This window comes from Eucyclogobius newberryi, unplaced genomic scaffold, assembly GCF_026437365.1.
Source record: "Eucyclogobius newberryi isolate DKJ021-1_F unplaced genomic scaffold, fEucNew1.0.hap1 SCAF_15, whole genome shotgun sequence".
NCBI classification, from domain to species: domain Eukaryota; kingdom Metazoa; phylum Chordata; class Actinopteri; order Gobiiformes; family Gobiidae; genus Eucyclogobius; species Eucyclogobius newberryi.
The window spans coordinates 31089371-31107066 of NW_027315779.1; the positions used below are offsets into that span (position 1 = coordinate 31089371).

The 17696-nt window shown below is 41.6% G+C and overlaps 1 protein-coding gene across 2 annotated transcripts in view; it reads left to right on the top strand.

Moving 5' to 3' along the window:
* Positions 1–6406, top strand: part of dtx2 (deltex 2, E3 ubiquitin ligase) — a 38269-nt gene extending 31863 nt beyond the window's left edge. Inside the window, exons 8-9 of one of the 2 annotated variants that reach the window (XM_072446959.1) lie at positions 5678–5767; positions 5852–6406. In XM_072446959.1, coding sequence (XP_072303060.1) covers positions 5678–5767; positions 5852–6082 — 321 coding nt within the window. In that variant the 3' untranslated portion in view covers positions 6083–6406. The remainder of the gene's footprint in view (positions 1–5677; positions 5768–5851) is intronic. The other variant, XM_072446960.1, reaches the window with a different exon arrangement.
* Positions 6407–17696: the final 11290 nt, after the last annotated feature.

A 17696-nucleotide genomic window follows, 5' to 3' on the forward strand; every position in this document is an offset into this window, starting at 1 on the left:
CTCGGTCCTCTGTGCACTTACACACACAAAAATATATTTCCCAGTCACACTTAAATTGAATTTAAAATCCACCACTCTCTCCTCTGTGGTGCTTTGAAACAGCCCATACATCCATGGAAACAGCCAGAGTTCCAGCTCAAAACACTGGTCTCACTCAACATCAAGTTTTATAAACAAGTTTCTTATTTTAAGTGATGTTACAGAAACATGAATTAATTCATAACTACTGTAACTGTCTACAGTTAATTAGTTAATTAGTCACTGTATATATATATATGACTGACCGTGGATAAACCAGTTACAAGTCTACCCGGAGACATTTTGAGTTATTCACATTCTGAAAGTGTGAATTCAAAGGTATCCAATGGACTCATGCACATCTGATCATATTTGAGTAAGTTGTGGTCACTTGAATGTATACAACTCTCAAAACCTTTCACTGAGAAAACTGCCTCTAAAGATTCTCACCGGAGTGAGCCCAGAGTCACAGGGGGGCTCATTTGCATCTCATTGGGATAAGCCCTCCCCCCTGTCACACTGACAGCACCTTCCCCCTACAGCTGTCACTAAAGACTCAAGGAGTGTTGTTATTGATGTGAACTGGACTTGAATCAGAAGTTACTATATTAAAATGGAAATACTTGGATTACAAAAGGCACTGAATAGCGTCAAAGAATCAGAATCAGAATAGGGTTTATTGCCATTTGTCAACAAAAATAATTCACAGGTGATTCAGTGCAACACAAACAACAAAAGATAAGTTAAGATAGCCTTTAATGTCCACACATGGGGAAATTTCGGTGTTACAATGCAGTAGATACAGGGGGAAAGGACATAACTTATAGGAAGTTTAAAAAACACTCTTAATAGAAGAACCCTTATAAACAGATGCCAGGCCGGTATACGAACTGCAACGGGTCCATGGCTTTGAATATATGAGATATGAGATAATAGATATGATATGTATACCATCAGAGTCCAATTACATCAGAGATCACATCTGCATCCTCTTGTGCACATTCGTCTGTGCACTCTTCTGTGCTGTGACTCTTGGCGCTAGGCATGTAATGTCTTTTGCCTCATCAGCACAGAAAGGTCTGATTTTTTTCATGCAGGTCTGCCTGTCAATGTTCAGTCCAGGTGGGACCAGGACATGGAGATTGTCAACCGGAGGCAGAACAGCTGAATTGCGTAGTAGCTGAAATTCCACAGGTTCTGCCTCACAGTGACTTTTTGCAAGCACCACACCTGGTCTCTTGGCATCAAAGCTGTAAACAAATAACAGGACATTTAAGAAATGGCTAACTATTTCACATAAAACACTCATTAACTTTTTTTTTTTAACACAATGTGAGCGTTTCAATACAAATACCTGAAGTGCTGATAACTTTTGATCTTTGGAAGCCTTCTGAAGAAGGGATTCAGATGCTTCTGCCAGTCGGGTTGGGAGCAACTTCACATGCCAGTCCTTATGGCCAGGATGTCGGCCAGACAACATGATAGAATGGACTTCTGCATAGTTTTTGATAAACTCCACAACGTTGTGAATCACTTCATGACTGATCAACCTGGCTGTATGTGGCTGTGCGCGCTTCTTCCTCAACCGTGGTCTCGCTCCATTTTCCTCATAGTGTTTGATTATGCCAGTCAGGGTGTCTTTGCCAATTCTGAAAAGGGAAAAAAAAAAAAAAGGATTATGGTTAACAGTAATATGGGATTAACACGCTTCACAGATAACAGTTCATATTGGCGGCGCACAAACAAACACACAAGCAGAACAGCACACCAAAACAGGCACTTTCAAGCGTGTTTGTGATGCCAATTATTCTGCATTATTAACATTGTGACGTTTACGTCATATTTAATATTAAAACGCGGATGAATGACGGGCCATGGCCCTAGGCTAGCGAGGCTAGCGGCGCTAGCAGCTAGCTAGCTTGGGATAACTAACATGCCTCACAGATAACCGTAAAACACTAACACACAAGCAGAACACCACACCAAAACAGGCACTTTCAAGCGTGTTTGTGATGCCAATTATTCTGCATTATTAATAACATTGTGACGTTTACGTCATATTTAATATTAAAACGCGGATGAATGACGGGCCACGGCCCTAGGCTAGGGGTGAAGTTTACGTCGTATTTAATATGAATCATTACTTGCGCCATGAGGAACAGGAAAGTATTTCTGCAGACTTCTTTGCCTCCTGTGAAATAGGTGGTCCGGGCAGACTTTCGCTTCGTATGGGGCTTTTTGGTTGATGTCGTCAGCTCAGACAGACAGAACGTCTGTTTGCTTCCATATGTTCAATGATCCTCATGTCTTGCCACTCTTTCTGCTGCTAGAGAATCGCTCCGTAGCTTGTACATCAGTTCTGGAGTTAGTTTGTTGCTACACGATTCTCTTGAGAGCAGAGAATTTTCTTTTCTTCTTGCGTAACATTTGCAGTCAAAGTTACGGATTCTTTCTATCTCTTCTTTTTCCCCTGCAAATGTAACCGTGGCAATAGCGTCTGTTATTTCACGCTCCAGCTCTTCGGCGTGACCGGGCGCTTCTTCCTCATCTTCGTCCTCGTCTAAGGTCAGCTGTAGACTAGGGATGTTTTCCAGTTTAATGAAATCGCTTTCGTCATCTGTGCACTCATCTTCAGATTCAGAAGTTAGATTGTCATCTGGAAAAGCGAACTTGTCGCAGAAATAATCCAAAAGAGTGGCGCTGTAACAGCCGCGGTTAAGCCCGTTCACAAAAGCAGCTTGATCCATGATACAAACAATGCTACACAGCGCGTGATGCTGCTTGCTTAAGTAGCCATGTGGCTGGCCGCCCATTGGCCGACTACAATAACGCAGCTGTTCATATGGAAATTAGGTCACACCCCTCTGCACGTCGAGAAAGCAGCCGAAATTACCATACTTTAAATGGCTTTATTTATGCTTTTAATGCTGCAAATACTGTTATCAGATACATTGAATGGCTGCTCCATAACTTCAACTAGCACATTCTGCAAAAAAACGAAAATCACACATTTGAAAAAAAATAATAATCTTTTTTTGGTTTTATCTCAGTTTCACTGAGGCAGACTTGTGGCGGTTTTCCCTGTGGTCGATCACATTCTTAATATACAAACAACAGTTTTGACCGTTGAGGTGAAATGTTGCTGTTTGGGGACGTACTTATGTGAAATCAAGAATAACATTTGTTATTTTAAGCAGAAGCTCCTTATTTGTTTATTACTATGAACTATAACATTTATTTAAATGGTCTACGGAATGTACAAAAATTAACATTACTCGATTTTATCAAAGAAAAGAATCAAGAGAAATCTTGATAACTAAAATAATCAATAGCTGCAGCCCTATCCCCTAACTAAGTCTAATAAATATTTCAGTCAAGGGGTTTTTATAGTTTAAATCCTTTGACCTAAAGCTTGTAAATCAGAACTTTCTAGAGGAATAATTTCCAAATTATATAAATGTATTAACAGAAAGAGGGCCACTTTTTTCTGGATGATGAAGAGTGATAAAGTATATGTACATCTCACTGGAGAACCACAGGATCACATGTTTAGAGGGAATTCTAGTGGAAGAATGTGTCTCGTTTCTTTATAACCTTTATAATGTCAAAGTGTCCATTACTCACACGGAAATGCAGACTGTTGGAGATGATGTGGCAGCAGGAGGCAAACCACTATCATGTAATGATGGGTAGATTGCATATCAAGGTGTGTGTTACACATTCCCGACACTGTGTTGGTGTCCTCTATTGCACCATCTGGTGGTCTAAAAAAGATAGGCCAACTGCTTCTTAAAGCAGATGCGTTAACACAACATTGCATTTGTTTATTCAAAAATGCCAACACTGAATCCGAATATGTTCTGAGGAGCAACAAATGATAACTTACTGATAAGGTCACTCAATCTTAGTAATTGAAACAAATGACAGCCTATTGTACAATAAATTAGGCTATAATGTAAGTGACTCAAAATCCAAGGTTATTCTTGGAGGCGATCACAATTACCCCTCAAAGATGAACCGGCAAATTGTTATCACCAGTGAACCACAAAACAAACAGACAAAGCGACGGATTGAGTCTCGCGCTGCATCTTCAGCTTCTGACACGAGTGACACCAAATGACACAGTAGATGTGTTGGTCACCTGACCTTTCTTAAAGTGACGCACACAGTGACAGCTCGACACAGGCTCAACACATGTCGGCGCCTCGACTTGTTCTGCCCATTGCTACTATTGGGGTCATGTGTGTTTTAGTTTCTATTGTTTTATTGGGTCTCTTGTCTCATTTGTACTTCTTGTCTCGTTCTTTTTGTTTTTGGAAAAATAATAAAATAATGAATAAATACATTAGTATCAATGTACCATATATATAAATATATATATATATATATAATCACCCTTTAAACAGACTATTTGTAAATTAAATGTATTCAGAAATTAGTTTAAGTGGAATCATGTTTGAACAAACTAAACAGTACATGTAAAATATTCAACAATTAATTGGCGTAACAAACTCCAATTATCACATACATACACACTTATGTATTTAACCCTATTTTATTTTTAATCAATTTTATTTTTATAGTTGATATTATTATTATTATTGTAATTGCGATACAAATTGCTTTATTATACAGAGTAACGGTGAAGTGTGAGTAAAATTGAAGTCCTGCATGATACGAGTAGTTAGGCTGCACTGGGCTTAGCTAAATGCAGGTGCCGGTTCAAGAGAAATATTTTCTCATAAGTTCTGCCTCTGCGCGGAAAAATGTAAATAAAAGTACAGCGCCTAGGCAGCATGTGAGGCAGTAGTGCACGGACTAAACCAATGTGCCACAACTAAATGGGTAGAATGGTTCTCTTTAGACTTTCGGATTTATTTAATAAGAATGTGTGGTGTGTGCAAATAGTAATCTTATACGGTCTGTTTTTAACTGATAACACTTCCATTAATGGTTGTGTGAGGGGAGGGGGACACTCAGGGCAGAGGGATGCAGTAAATTGTCGGGACTCAAACTCACGACAATTGTGGCCAGCTGCACTTGGACCCTTAAGTGCTGTGACTTAACTCGACCACCCGACAGCACAAAAGAAAAAGGAAATCTTTGGAATTAGCTGAAACTCTATGCCAAGAACTAAAGGAAACATTTGACCTCAAATACAGCAAATTGCAGCAATTACATATAAAAATATATATATTTTTAAATTGTACAATGTGATTTCTGGATTTTTTTTCCTCACTGTGAAAATGCACCTACGATGAAAATGTATGACCCCCTCCATAATTTCTAAGTGGGAGAACTTGCAGAATGCCCATTTTCCTCACTGTTAACCGATATGATTTTTGTTCAAAAAAAGCTACTTACCCTCTTTATTAAGCTCACTACTTTTAAAGCTTCAAATGTTTTACACTTGACATTTTTTAAAGGGGTACTATATTTTGTAGCTCATGTATTTGTACTTGAGTAATAAGATGTTATATGTGTTATATGTTATAGTTTTGTTTATTTTAAATAAACAATATTGCACTGCTTCCTATGAGAGTATAATTGTGTGTGCGTGTATGTGTGTGCGTATATGTGTGTGCGTATATGTGTGTGCGTATATGTGTGTGCGTATATGTGTGTGCGTATATGTGTGTGCGTATATGTGTGTGCGCAGGGTCCAGAGCATCCAAACCCAGGACAAGCGTTCACCTGCAGAGGCTTTCCCCGATTCTGTTTTCTCCCTGACAATGGCAAAGGTCGCAAGGTAATCTATGCTGCTAGCACACAGAGAAGCAGTAATAACGGTTGAGTGGCCTTCGGAGGTTACAAGTGTTTTTTTTTATATCAGGTTTTGGAGCTGCTGAAGGTGGCCTGGATGAGGCGTCTTATCTTCACTGTGGGGACCTCAAGCACCACAGGAGAGCCCGATACTGTCGTGTGGAATGGCATCCACCACAAAACTGAGATGATGTCCAATCTATCCGGACACGGTTATCCTGACCCCAACTACCTGGACAACGTCCTGTCAGAGCTGGCCTCGCAGGGAATTACAGAGGACTGTCTCAGGCCACACAGCTGATTCTCCAGAGCGCTCTCTGAAGAAGCACTTTAGGTTTACAATTATTTAGATTAATAACTCAATATTGCAATCTGAAACTGCTTGTATGTTACTCATATGTTAAGACATTTGCATCCAACACAAATGGGATTCATTCATAATGAGCGACTGTGTTTCCTTATTAGGGCTGTAATGATTAATTGGAATAATTGTGACTAATTTACTATTAAAATGTACTGTTTTAATAATTGTTATCCATACAGAATAAAATACTTGCCAAATGACAATGTATAACAAAGACCCAAACAAAAATCGAAAATGGCAACAACAAAAATATATATATATATGGTTGAGTGTTAGTGCTTAATACACTTTAAATAATAAACTCACACAAGATATATTTGCGAATAATTTTAGGTATTTTTTTTTTACATATATGAGCTACAATTTCCAGGGTAGAAAAATTAAAAAATACTTTTTTTCTGTAATCCAAATTGTAATTTCGTGCAACAAACTGCAGCATCTGTGATAAAGTATGTAATAAATCTGTTGATATTAAAAACGTTTGTGAAGTCAAGTATTTGTACAACTAAACCTAAAAATCCTAAGTTACAAATTGGGTACCCCAGCTTTATCTGACCGATTCAGTGACCTAGACAATATGATTGACTTTAGCTGGTGTATGTATAGAACCTGTAGACGACTAAATCGAGGCCCTACAAGAATAAAGTACAGTTTACTACTGCAGTTAAACTGTTGCATCATTCACGAACTTGTATCAAGTACACTTTCTCCATGGCGTAACTGGTATGCGGAGGGCCCCTTGGAAAAGGCCGCCTTCCCCGGGGCCACAGCTTCCAGCAGACAAGGGGAGGAGTCTTTGTGCGATCTTCACACATACTCCGCTCCCCAAAGCTTCTGTCTCTACTATTCTAAATGTGGGAACTTTGTACATAATCACCGTTCTTAGAAGTACTTAATGTGAGTAACTTTTATCGCATAGCTTCTTATACTTGTAGAGCAATGCGCACTGGGATACTCCCATTTAATGCACAAATTCAAACCTTTTCACCCCTCTTGGTATCTATCAACATTTGCGCATAGATGGACTATTGTGGTGGTTGGAGATACATTTTTTTGGGGATGCATCAATCATGTTTGGTGTTTTTTTTATGTTTGTTCGCACAGGGTGTAACACCAATGTAACTGCCAGAGAGACAGTGACTGATTAATTTAGGTCACTATGGCTGAACCATGGGTGAAATAAAACTAATTATTTAGATTAATTCAGCAGTCACCTGCCCCACGCTTGGACAGCGTTTGATTATATATCACGATGTCTGTGTACAACGCTCAGCCCAAATGCAATGTTTTACACACATACGCCAGCATCCATACAACTTGGTTCACTACTCATAGTCACAGCTGACTCATTTATGAAGCCCTACAATAAGAGACTATGATCAGAACACATATGCGCAGAACACATATGCGCACAACAAGATCTGCCAACCAGCAGCGGCTGGTCCATTAAGGACGCTAGGGCGCCGCCCCCCCCCTGTCAGTCAGTCAAGTACGTAAATGTTTTTGTGTCTAAAAACAATATAATTTGCTCAGAATTATGTTATATTCTTATTAGTTTAAATGTGTAAAAGAATAATATATATCCATTAGGGCTGGGCAACAATTAAAATTTTGAATCGCGATTAATCGCATTATTTCCCTGATTAATCACGATTAATCACATTTTTACGTGCAAAATTCAAAATTAATTCAAAAGAAGTGTAAAGTGCATCAGCATTTTTATTCAGTAGCAGTTAAATAAAATATTGAGTATTCACTTGCCACAAAATCCTGAGCCACAATCATTAAAGATTAACAGGCCACTTCAGAGGTAACGTCAGAAACATTGTAATCTCATGAAACATTAGACACTCAAAACACATTTTAGGAGCAGCAGAACCAGTCTAGTACCAAATGTCCCTAAACCAGAAAACACTTCAGTACAGTTTGTAAATTCTTAGAACTTGACACTAAAGCGCCATAACATTAGTTGTGCAAACAAACACTTAACCAGTTAAATAAAAATAAATACATTGTGTACATTTTAACTTAAAGGCGGTATGGACAATTTTTCAGCGATTTGAGAATGCAGGCGGAAGTGCGCATGCGCACTCCCCCGTGCGGACTGATACAACACACACGTGCGTTTGTTTATTAGCGCAACGGAGCGCATCGCATCTCTCGTCTCCCGTAGATTTCTGTCCACTTCTGCGTCAGCTCGAACTGTCTTTCTCCGTCTTCATTTTGCCCCGTACACTGAGGGAACTATATTATGATAGATCCATGCGCTTAGGCACGCGGAAACGTGGGGACGAGCCTGACGCGGCTGCAGGTGAGCGGTAGGTGCGTTTTATGATTGATACGTGGCAGGACAAATGATTTATCCACGCCACGAGGAAATATGATAAAAAATTATTTGCTGAAAAAAATCGTCCATACCACCTTTAAACAATAACAAGTTTTCAAACACAAAACTAAAGCTTATTGCCACTGCCAGGGCATTGAAAAGAACCAGAAAAGTTTGCAGATTCCTAAAACTGGGTGTTTTTTTACTCCTCTGCACTAAGCCAGTTGCTAAGGCACCAGATTATTCACGTTTTCAGCCGGCGGGACCTGCTCACGCGGGCCCCCGGCCCGGCAGGTTGCCTCGACTGGCGCCTAGCCGCTGACTTTGTAAAGTTAATAAACCAAAGCCATGGTCCAACATTAAAATCCATTTACACCACGAGAAAAGCAACACAGCACAACTCCTCCACTGCGCATGTGCGCAGGACGACTCGGACGCACGTCCTCTGCTGCTAAGTGTATTCTACGGACATGAGTCCGGCGCGTCGAGAACGCGCGTTCGGTGCGTTTGTCTTCCTAATGTACACGCACTCAAATTCTGCGTCGGGCGCGATTCGTCTGCAGCGGTTTGTACGAGGCTTTAGAACTGGTGCGGACCAGGGGAATCTGACCTGCGTTAACGCGCGTTAAAATAATTGATCACGTTAAATAAGTGATGAGTTAACGCGATAATAACGCGTTAACTTGCCCAGCCCTAATATCCATATAAATCCATATGTGACTGACCGTGGATAAACCAGTTACAAGTCTACCCGGAGACATTTTGAGTTATTCACAGATTCTGAAAGTGTGAAAGCTATGCAATGATGTCTCACTCATGCACATCTGATCATATTTGAGTAAGTTGTGATCATTTGAATGTATACAACTCTGAATTCCTCTTACTGAGAAAACTGCCTCTAAAGATTCTCACCTGAGTGAGCCCAGAGTCACAGGGGGGCTCATTTGCATCTCATTGAGATAAGCCCTCCCCCTGTCACACTGACAGCACCTTCCCCCTACAGCTGTCACTAAAGACTCAAGAGTAGTGTTGTTTTATTGATGTAGTGTCAGGACTTGAACTGACCGCGCTGACCCCGTGCGAAGATACAGAGGAATGAAGGACAGATAACTTATAGGAAGTTTAAAAAAATACTCTTAAACAAAATATCCTATAGACAGAACCTCTCATTTCTCAATAAGGAATGGAGGGGAAAATAAAGATAAAATAAAATAAAAACAGCTAGCGTAAGACAAAATAATACTACTAATAATGGTAAAATAAACACTCTATTTACATCAGTTATATGCACATGAATGTGACATTATTGCGTGTGATAAAGACATGTCTATTCATACAGTAACAGTCTATAATTGCTATTCTGCATTTGCACTTAATTGTACATTTAATAAAGTGAAGTTAAGTAAATGATGTGTAATAAATAGTACCTGCTGTGCAAAGTCGAAGCTGTAATGCAATGGACTTCTGCATAGTTTTTGATAAACTCCAGCTGTGAGCGCCTCTTCTGAAAAGTGAAACAAAGAAGTTTGGAACGAGCTAAACCGGCTAACGCGGGCTACAGTAAAAAACAGTAAAAAAAACACGAAGATACAGACATTACACCGTCCCAAGAGAGTACGTGATGGTAATTATTCAGTAGTAATCACATTAAATTCAAGCCCGTATTTGTTATGCAGAAGCCGAGGAAAAAAGAACACGGCCCGGTGCTAGCTTGAAATGTAGCGAGCTAAAGCGGCTAACACGGGCTACAGTAAAAAACACGAAGATACAGACATTATACCATCCCAAAACAGCTAGTTTCAAGAGACTACGTGATGTTAATTATTCAGAAAGTGGAAAGTCACATTAAATTCAAGCCCGTATTTATAACGTAGAGTGCACTGAAGCAGCATGCTAGCTTAGCATTGCTCTGTCTGCTCCGGTACCCGAGGCAAAAGTGATGAGGCTACAGTGACATCACGAGACCACCTTAAAACACAGCGTTAAAGCAATACTTTAGAGTAAAAGTACCTCAGTTCCGTTGCAATTTAGTCCAGGGAATGTAAGCTCTGGAGACAGTCTGGAGTAATGAATAATGTCTCTGAGAGGAAAACACGGAGAACACGCAGCAGTAGCCATGTGGTTCGCAGCTGATTGGTGGAAAAAGATCAACATGCGCTGGCTAGAAAAAGGTAACGCCCCCCCAGGAGCGCTGGGAAAAGACCCGAAAACTACCCATTTTTAACAGCTTAATGTATACGTTTAAGACAACCAATAGTGTTATCTGAAGCACAGAGGGGCTCGTTCATAACTTCAACTTTCACATTCTGCAAAAAAACGAAAATCACTAATTTTGGGAAAAAAAGGTAAAAGCCAGTTTTTCTCAGTTTGGACGGGGCCGACATGTTCCGGCATTTAAGCTGCTCCGTCACAAATAGTAATGGACACAAAACAATTTGAAAAAAAAAACATTCAGCTTTAATTTGGAAATGGACAAATTTGACAAGTTGGGACCGTTATTTTGTTTTGAATATGCCTTCATTTTAGTTTGGTTGATATTTATTTTGCTTTCTGGTCTGTTTTTGTTGTATTCAATATTTTTTGTTGTTCTTCTTATTCATTTGAAAAAAAAAATGTTGCAATTTTGATTAATTTTAGATGTAGCTTGTTGCATAATAAGATTGGGTTGATGTGCGTAACAGAGCACTTAGTGCACGTTGTGATAAATCCATTACTTGACACCAAACTCCTCCAGAGATACTCTGCATAATGCTTGCTTCGTCATAAGCTTGGGCAGTTGATTTGGCTTTATCTTCAGGTGGGATCAATATATTCAGCCTCTCCAAAATGACTTCAACAATGTTTTTGTGGCCATATAGAATTTTGCGCCGTCCTTGTTATGTGTGAGCCTGGATTCTAATTGGCCATTCATGCCGGCCGCCATTCATAAAAGTGCCCCACCTGGTAGTTATCAGCCTCTCGCTTTGTCCCCTCCCACCGGCGTTCCACTTCCGTGTTCTCCCAGCGCCTTTGAATATTGACCAAACTATTGTCATGCATTTATATTATATTTCTGTGTCATATTTATCATATGGGACACGATATCTTTACTGTGTACTTATTATCTGTGAACTGGTACAAACAATCTTAAAGCTGACGTCATGCCATTTTATCAGACCCAAGTAACAGCTATGTAAAACACAGTGGACGGGGGAGCTTAGCTGCAAGACGAAACAACATGCTACTGTTTTGCCCGTTTTCCTTGTTTGCACCAAATAAAAAACGATCCTCGCCTCTCACTGTCTGTTATAGACTAAACTTCGACACGCCTCATGGCAGCTAAGCAGAACTCTCTGTCTCCCTCTAAATTTTAGTCTTTAATCTTAGACCCATCTGTTAGCACGGAGTTTAGGTAAACACACCACATTTTTATATTCACTATCGCTCGGCTCGCGCTCAGGCTCTTGTGCTTTTATAGGCTTTGATGCAACTGCTCGCTCTCGCCTCTCCCTCATCGGAGCTTAAGTGTAAGTATGCCTGGGTCAGTGGTGAACTAGCTGTAACCATCTAATCCAGGGATGTCAAACTCATTTTGGGCCGCAGGCCGAATTTAGACGTTCAGGCAGGCTCATGGGCCAAACATAACGTAAAAAAATAGTAGTACTAGTAATAGTTATATGGGGACACTTTTTCACAAATCTGCAGCAGGGGGGTATTTTCTTTACAGAGCTGTCATCACAGAAGTGTATTTTTGTTGTTGCTACACATTAGTGCCGCTTTTAGCACAGTTCTAACGTCCACAAAACTGCCTCCTTTCTTTATTCTACGTGTTTCCCAAAACCACAGGTCTTTTTCCACACTCAGACCTCCACTTAAGTCTGTAAAGTGCGTAACGCAACGCCACAGAGAGCCTATCCCAGTGGGCCTTGGGCGGGATGCAAAAAAAAAAAAAAAAGAACCCCTATTTTTGAAAGTTTTGAAAGAAGCAAATGCAGCATCGGGGCTCGCACTGCCAGGTCTCCTCTTCCAGAGAAAAGGCAGAACACACAGCAGCAGCGATCTGTCCTGCAGCCATCCCCTCTGCGAGAGGAGGAGGCAGAGGTAGTGCAGTGCAGTAGTTCGGTTGTGTGTCTAAGATACCGTAGTGCAGCTGAATGCAGCTCCTGTTTGCATGCTCTCTGACCATTCATGGCTCTGACTGAGGCAGTGCTGCATTTAAATACTCAGAACTCAGCGAGTAACTCAAGAAGTGTCAGTATGGCGAAGAGAGAAGATTCTGGACAGCTAGCACTTACGTTGCTACTGCCACACAACAGCCTCCTTTCTTTATTCCGCGCGTTTCCTAAAATCACACCTCTCTTTCTCCGCTCAGAATTCTGCTCAAGTCTGTAAAGTGTGCGCGTGTCGGCACTTCTCAGCCCTCTGTAGCACGGGGAGAGACGGCGGCTGCAAAGGATTGTGGGACTTGTAGTTCTAGCAATAAAAATGCTATATAAAATTAATAAATGCATTAATTCATTCATTCTCTTCCGCTTTTCCCGTTAAGGGTTGCGGGTGACTAGAGCCTGTCCCAGTGACTTTGGGCCTTAGGCGAGGTACACCCTGGACAGTGGCCAACTCATCGCAGGGCCAACATATAGACATAGACACACAGTTAACCATTCATTATCACATTCATTCACTTGGGCCAATTTGGAGTAGCCAATTTTGCCTAACATGTGATCATGTGACGTTAGTCTAGGCCGGGAATCGAACCCATGATCTACCTCTTGCGTGCATGCGGGTGGGTGGGTGTGTTTGGTGGTGAGTGATATTACTTCATATTACAGTTTAGCTTAAATAGTTTTAAAATAAAATTATTGATCTTAACTTAGGTTTATCAAATAAGTTGTTAGCTATACCTTTCTGAATAATAAATATTTTGTAAACACATGGAACTGTCTCTGCCTCCCCAAGTTAAATTGGGGTGGCGTTGTTGGAAACCTTTACTACTTATCAAAGTGTCATCTGCTCTACTGCCACATTTTCAACGTTGGCATTATTCAGCATAATAAACTAAAAAAAACACTCCTGTATGGTGTGTTTGTAGTCAAGGTAACGGAGCAAAATTTCTAGTAGACACTGGTTCGACACGTAAGATGTCTCATCTGCTTGGATTGATAAGAAACCAGCCGCGTTTGCTTCATCGCAAATATAGTTTTTATTCATAGCCAGCGTCAAGGAGCTCATTCTGAATTATTTTGCTGTACTTTTGAACAGGGTCAGCCCTAATTCGGGGCTGCTATTCACCAGTGGGCTGCTTTTCACCAGTACCGCTGTTACCATGGTGAACCCGGGGAACAGCAGTTGTGAAAGGTGCCGATGCTTTCCCTGGCTACAAGCTACTGTGGCCCATTCATTAAGACAATATGTGGCGCCGCAGCCTTAATGCCGGTACATGTCGGCCTCGGTGAAACTGAGATAAACCCAAAAAAAGATTTTTTTTTTCAAATGTGTGATTTTCGTTTTTTTGCAGAATGTGCAAGTTCAAGTTATGAATAAGCCCCTGTGTGCTTCAGATAACACTATTGGTTGTCTTAAACGTATACATTAAGCTGTTAAAAATGTGGAGTTTTCGGGTCTTTTTCCTGCTCTCCTGGGGGGCGTCACCTTTTTCTAGCCAACGTATTGTTTACATTTTCCACCAATCAACTGTGAACCATATGGCAGCTGCGTGCTCCGTGTTTTCCTCTCATTGCTCCAGACCGTCTTCAGAGCACAGTCTTCAGAGCTTACATTCCCTGGACTACATTGCAATGGAACTGAGGTACTTTTACTCTAAAGTATTGCTTTAACTCTGTGTTTTAAGGCGGTCTCGGGATCACTTTAGAATCTTGCGGAACGTTCTGGCGATCCAGTCACAGGGTTTGTGTCAGGCTGTGGTTGCTTACTTATGTAGCACAGGGCTGGGTAAACGTTTATAGAGGTGGGGGGTGTTGGAGACTGAGCCGGGGGTGAGGAGCAAGAGGATGTTCTGGCGCGCTTGGGCTTCATGGGCTTAGAAACGCCAAAGTGATGGAAGAAGGACTTCTAAAGGATAAAACGACAAAGACGTCCCATGACCTCATGGGCTTTGTACTTCCAAAGCACCGAACGTCAAAGAGGGCGAGGAAGGTGAAGAAGAGTCTCCCTGGAATAAGGCCGGTTGGTCTCTGACACAACAACTATTCTAGTCACAAAAACACATCATGACCTCATGGGCTTTGTAACGCCAAAGCAATGGGAGGAGTACTTTTACGGACTACGACAGAGTCTGAGGACTACGAAACGTCTGAGGAATAAAGTCTGGCGGTAATGCAACACTCGGATGCCAACCGCCATAAAACAACAACAACAACAACAACAACTTTAGAATCTTACTTTTGCCTCGGGCACCAGAGCAGACACGGAGAAATGCTAAGCTAACATGCTGCTTCAGTGCACTCTACATTATAAATATGGGCTTGAATTTAATGTGACCGCGTTCTGAATAATTAACATCACGTACTCTCTTGAAACTAGCTGTTTGGGATGGTATAATGTCTGTATCTTCGTGTTTTTTACTGTAGCCCGCGTTAGCCGCTTTAGCTTGCTACATTCCAAGCTAGCACCGGGCCGTGTTCTTTGTTCCTGGCTTCAGCATAACAAATACGGGCTTGAATTTAATGTGACCACTTTCTGAATAATTACCATCACGTACTCTCTTGAAACTAGCTGTTTTGGGACGGTATAATGTCTGTATCTTCGTGTTTTTTTTTACTGTTTTTTACTGTAGCCCGCGTTAGCCGGTTTAGCTCGTTCCAAACTTCTTTGTTTCACTTTTCAGAAGAGGCGCTCACAGCTGGAGTTTATCAAAAACTATGCAGAAGTCCATTGCATTACAGCTTCGACTTTGCACAGCAGGTACTATTTAGTACACATCATTTACTTAACTTCACTTTATTAAATGTACAATGAAGTGCAAATGCAGAATAGCAATTATAGACTGTTACTGTATGAATAGACATAAATGTCTTTATCACACGCAATAATGTCACATTCATGTGCATATAACTGATGTAAATAGTGTTTATTTTACCATTATTATTAGTATTATTTTGTCTTACGCTAGCTGTTTTTATTTTATCTTTATTTTTCCCCTCCATTCCTTATTGAGAAATGAGAGGTTCTGTCTATAGGATATTTTGTTGATAAGAGTTCTTCTATTAAGAGTGTTTTTTAAACTCTCCCTCTGTCTTCTACAGATACACTGTACGCGCGCGCTCTGAGCGAGGAGGCGAAGCGCGTGGGCGCTCTGAGCGAGGAGGCGAAGCGCGCACTCCGAGCGAGGAGGCGAAGCGCGCTCTGAGCGAGGAGGCGAAGCGCGCACTCCGAGCGAGGAGGCGAAGCGCGCTCTGAGCGAGAAGGCGAAGCGCGTGTGTGGTCTCTGAGCGAGGAAGCGACGCGCTTTCTCCCCTGATTGCGGCTTTGGACTTATCAAGCAAGCATACATGAAGACCAGGGTTGACACTTTGGAAGACATCGCTGAGGTTAGTTTATACTATTTGACTACTATAATGTGTAAACATTAGCCTGGCAAAACTTCAGTGCTGCTCTCTGTTCTGCTTAAGATATCAAATCAATTTATTTTTGTAAGGCCCAAAAACAACAGTTGCCTCTGAGGGCCACAGGGAGAAATGAATCAACAATGTCTGTGGTGGCGATGAAGTCAGACAATGTCTGTGGTGGCGAGGGAGTCAGACAATGTCTGTGGTGGCGAGGGACGATGTCCCAGGGTCCTCTGTCCTTAGACTCTCCTTCTCGGCCAGGAAAAACTACAAAAAAAACCTCTTTGGGAAAAAAGCGTAGAAACCTTCCAGTGAAGGAGAGATCCGACTCTCACAGACGGACACGAGGGAGACTGGAGCTGGACCCACTCTTCAGGCAGATGAGGGACCGACTGAGGCGAACTGGACCCACTCTTCAGGCAGATGAGGGACCGACTGAGGCGAACTGGACCCACTCTTCAAGCAGATGAGGGACCGACTGAGGCGAACTGGACCCACTCTTCAGGCAGATGAGGGACCGTCGGAGGCGAGCTGGACCCACTCTTCAGGCAGTTGAGGGACCGTCGGAGGCGAGCTGGACCCACTCCTCAGGCAGATGAGGGACCGTCGGAGACGAACTGGAGCCACTTTTCAGGCAGATGAGGGACCGTCCACACAGGGCAGGGACCACTTCACCAGGGGAGGGGCATCTGGGTCCACAGGTCCTCAGGAGTGAGAGAAAGAAAAAGAAGGCGGTGAACAGTTTGCAAGTGGAATTAAAAAATAAATATTGTTTGATAGCATAAGTAGTCAGAAGAACTTCATACTTCCCCCAGCATAGTTACTCCTAGGGCAGCGTAGCTAAAGCTGTGGGTTTATGTTTCTGTTCCTAACTACTCTGACCATAAGCGATTTCGAAGAGGAACGTTTTAAGCCTGGACTTAAATGAAGAGACTGTGTCAGCATATTTAACATGGGTCGGGAGCTGATTCCATAACACAGGAGCTTGGTAGCTAAACGCTCTACCTCCTACAGTACTTTTAGAGACTCTTGGCACCACCAGAAGGCCAGCACTCTGAGAGCGAAGAGCTCTGTTTGGATGATATGGTTCTATAGCATCTTTGAGGTAGGATGGGGCCATGTCATTTATGGCTTTGTAGGTCAAGAGTAGAATTTTAAATTTGATTCTAAACTCGACAGGAGCCAGTGAAGAGACTTCAGCACTGGCGTAATGTGCTCTCTTCTTTTTGTTCCTGTTAGTAATCTTGCTGCTGCGTTTTGAACCAGTTGAAAGCTTTTTATGGAGCTTTTAGGACACGCTGCAAGCAGGAGTTACAGTAGTCTAATCTAGTCGTTACAAATGCATGGATAAGTTTTTCGGCATCACTCTTCTGATTTTGGCTATGTTGCGCAAATAGAAATAGGCTGTTTTACAAGCTTGATTTATATGAGCTTTAAATGAGAGCTCCTGGTCAAATAAGACTCCAAGGTTTCTTACAGTAGAACTAGAGGCTACACTGACATTGTCCAGTGTGACTATCTGCTCAGATTGTCTCGTAGATGCTTAGGGCCAAGCACAATGACCTCGGTTTTTTCAGGGTTAAGAAGCAGGTAGTTTAGTGTCATCCAGGTTTTTATCTCCTTCACACAAGTACTAAGTCTGTCTATTTGATCGCTCTGATCAGGTTTCATTGATAAATAC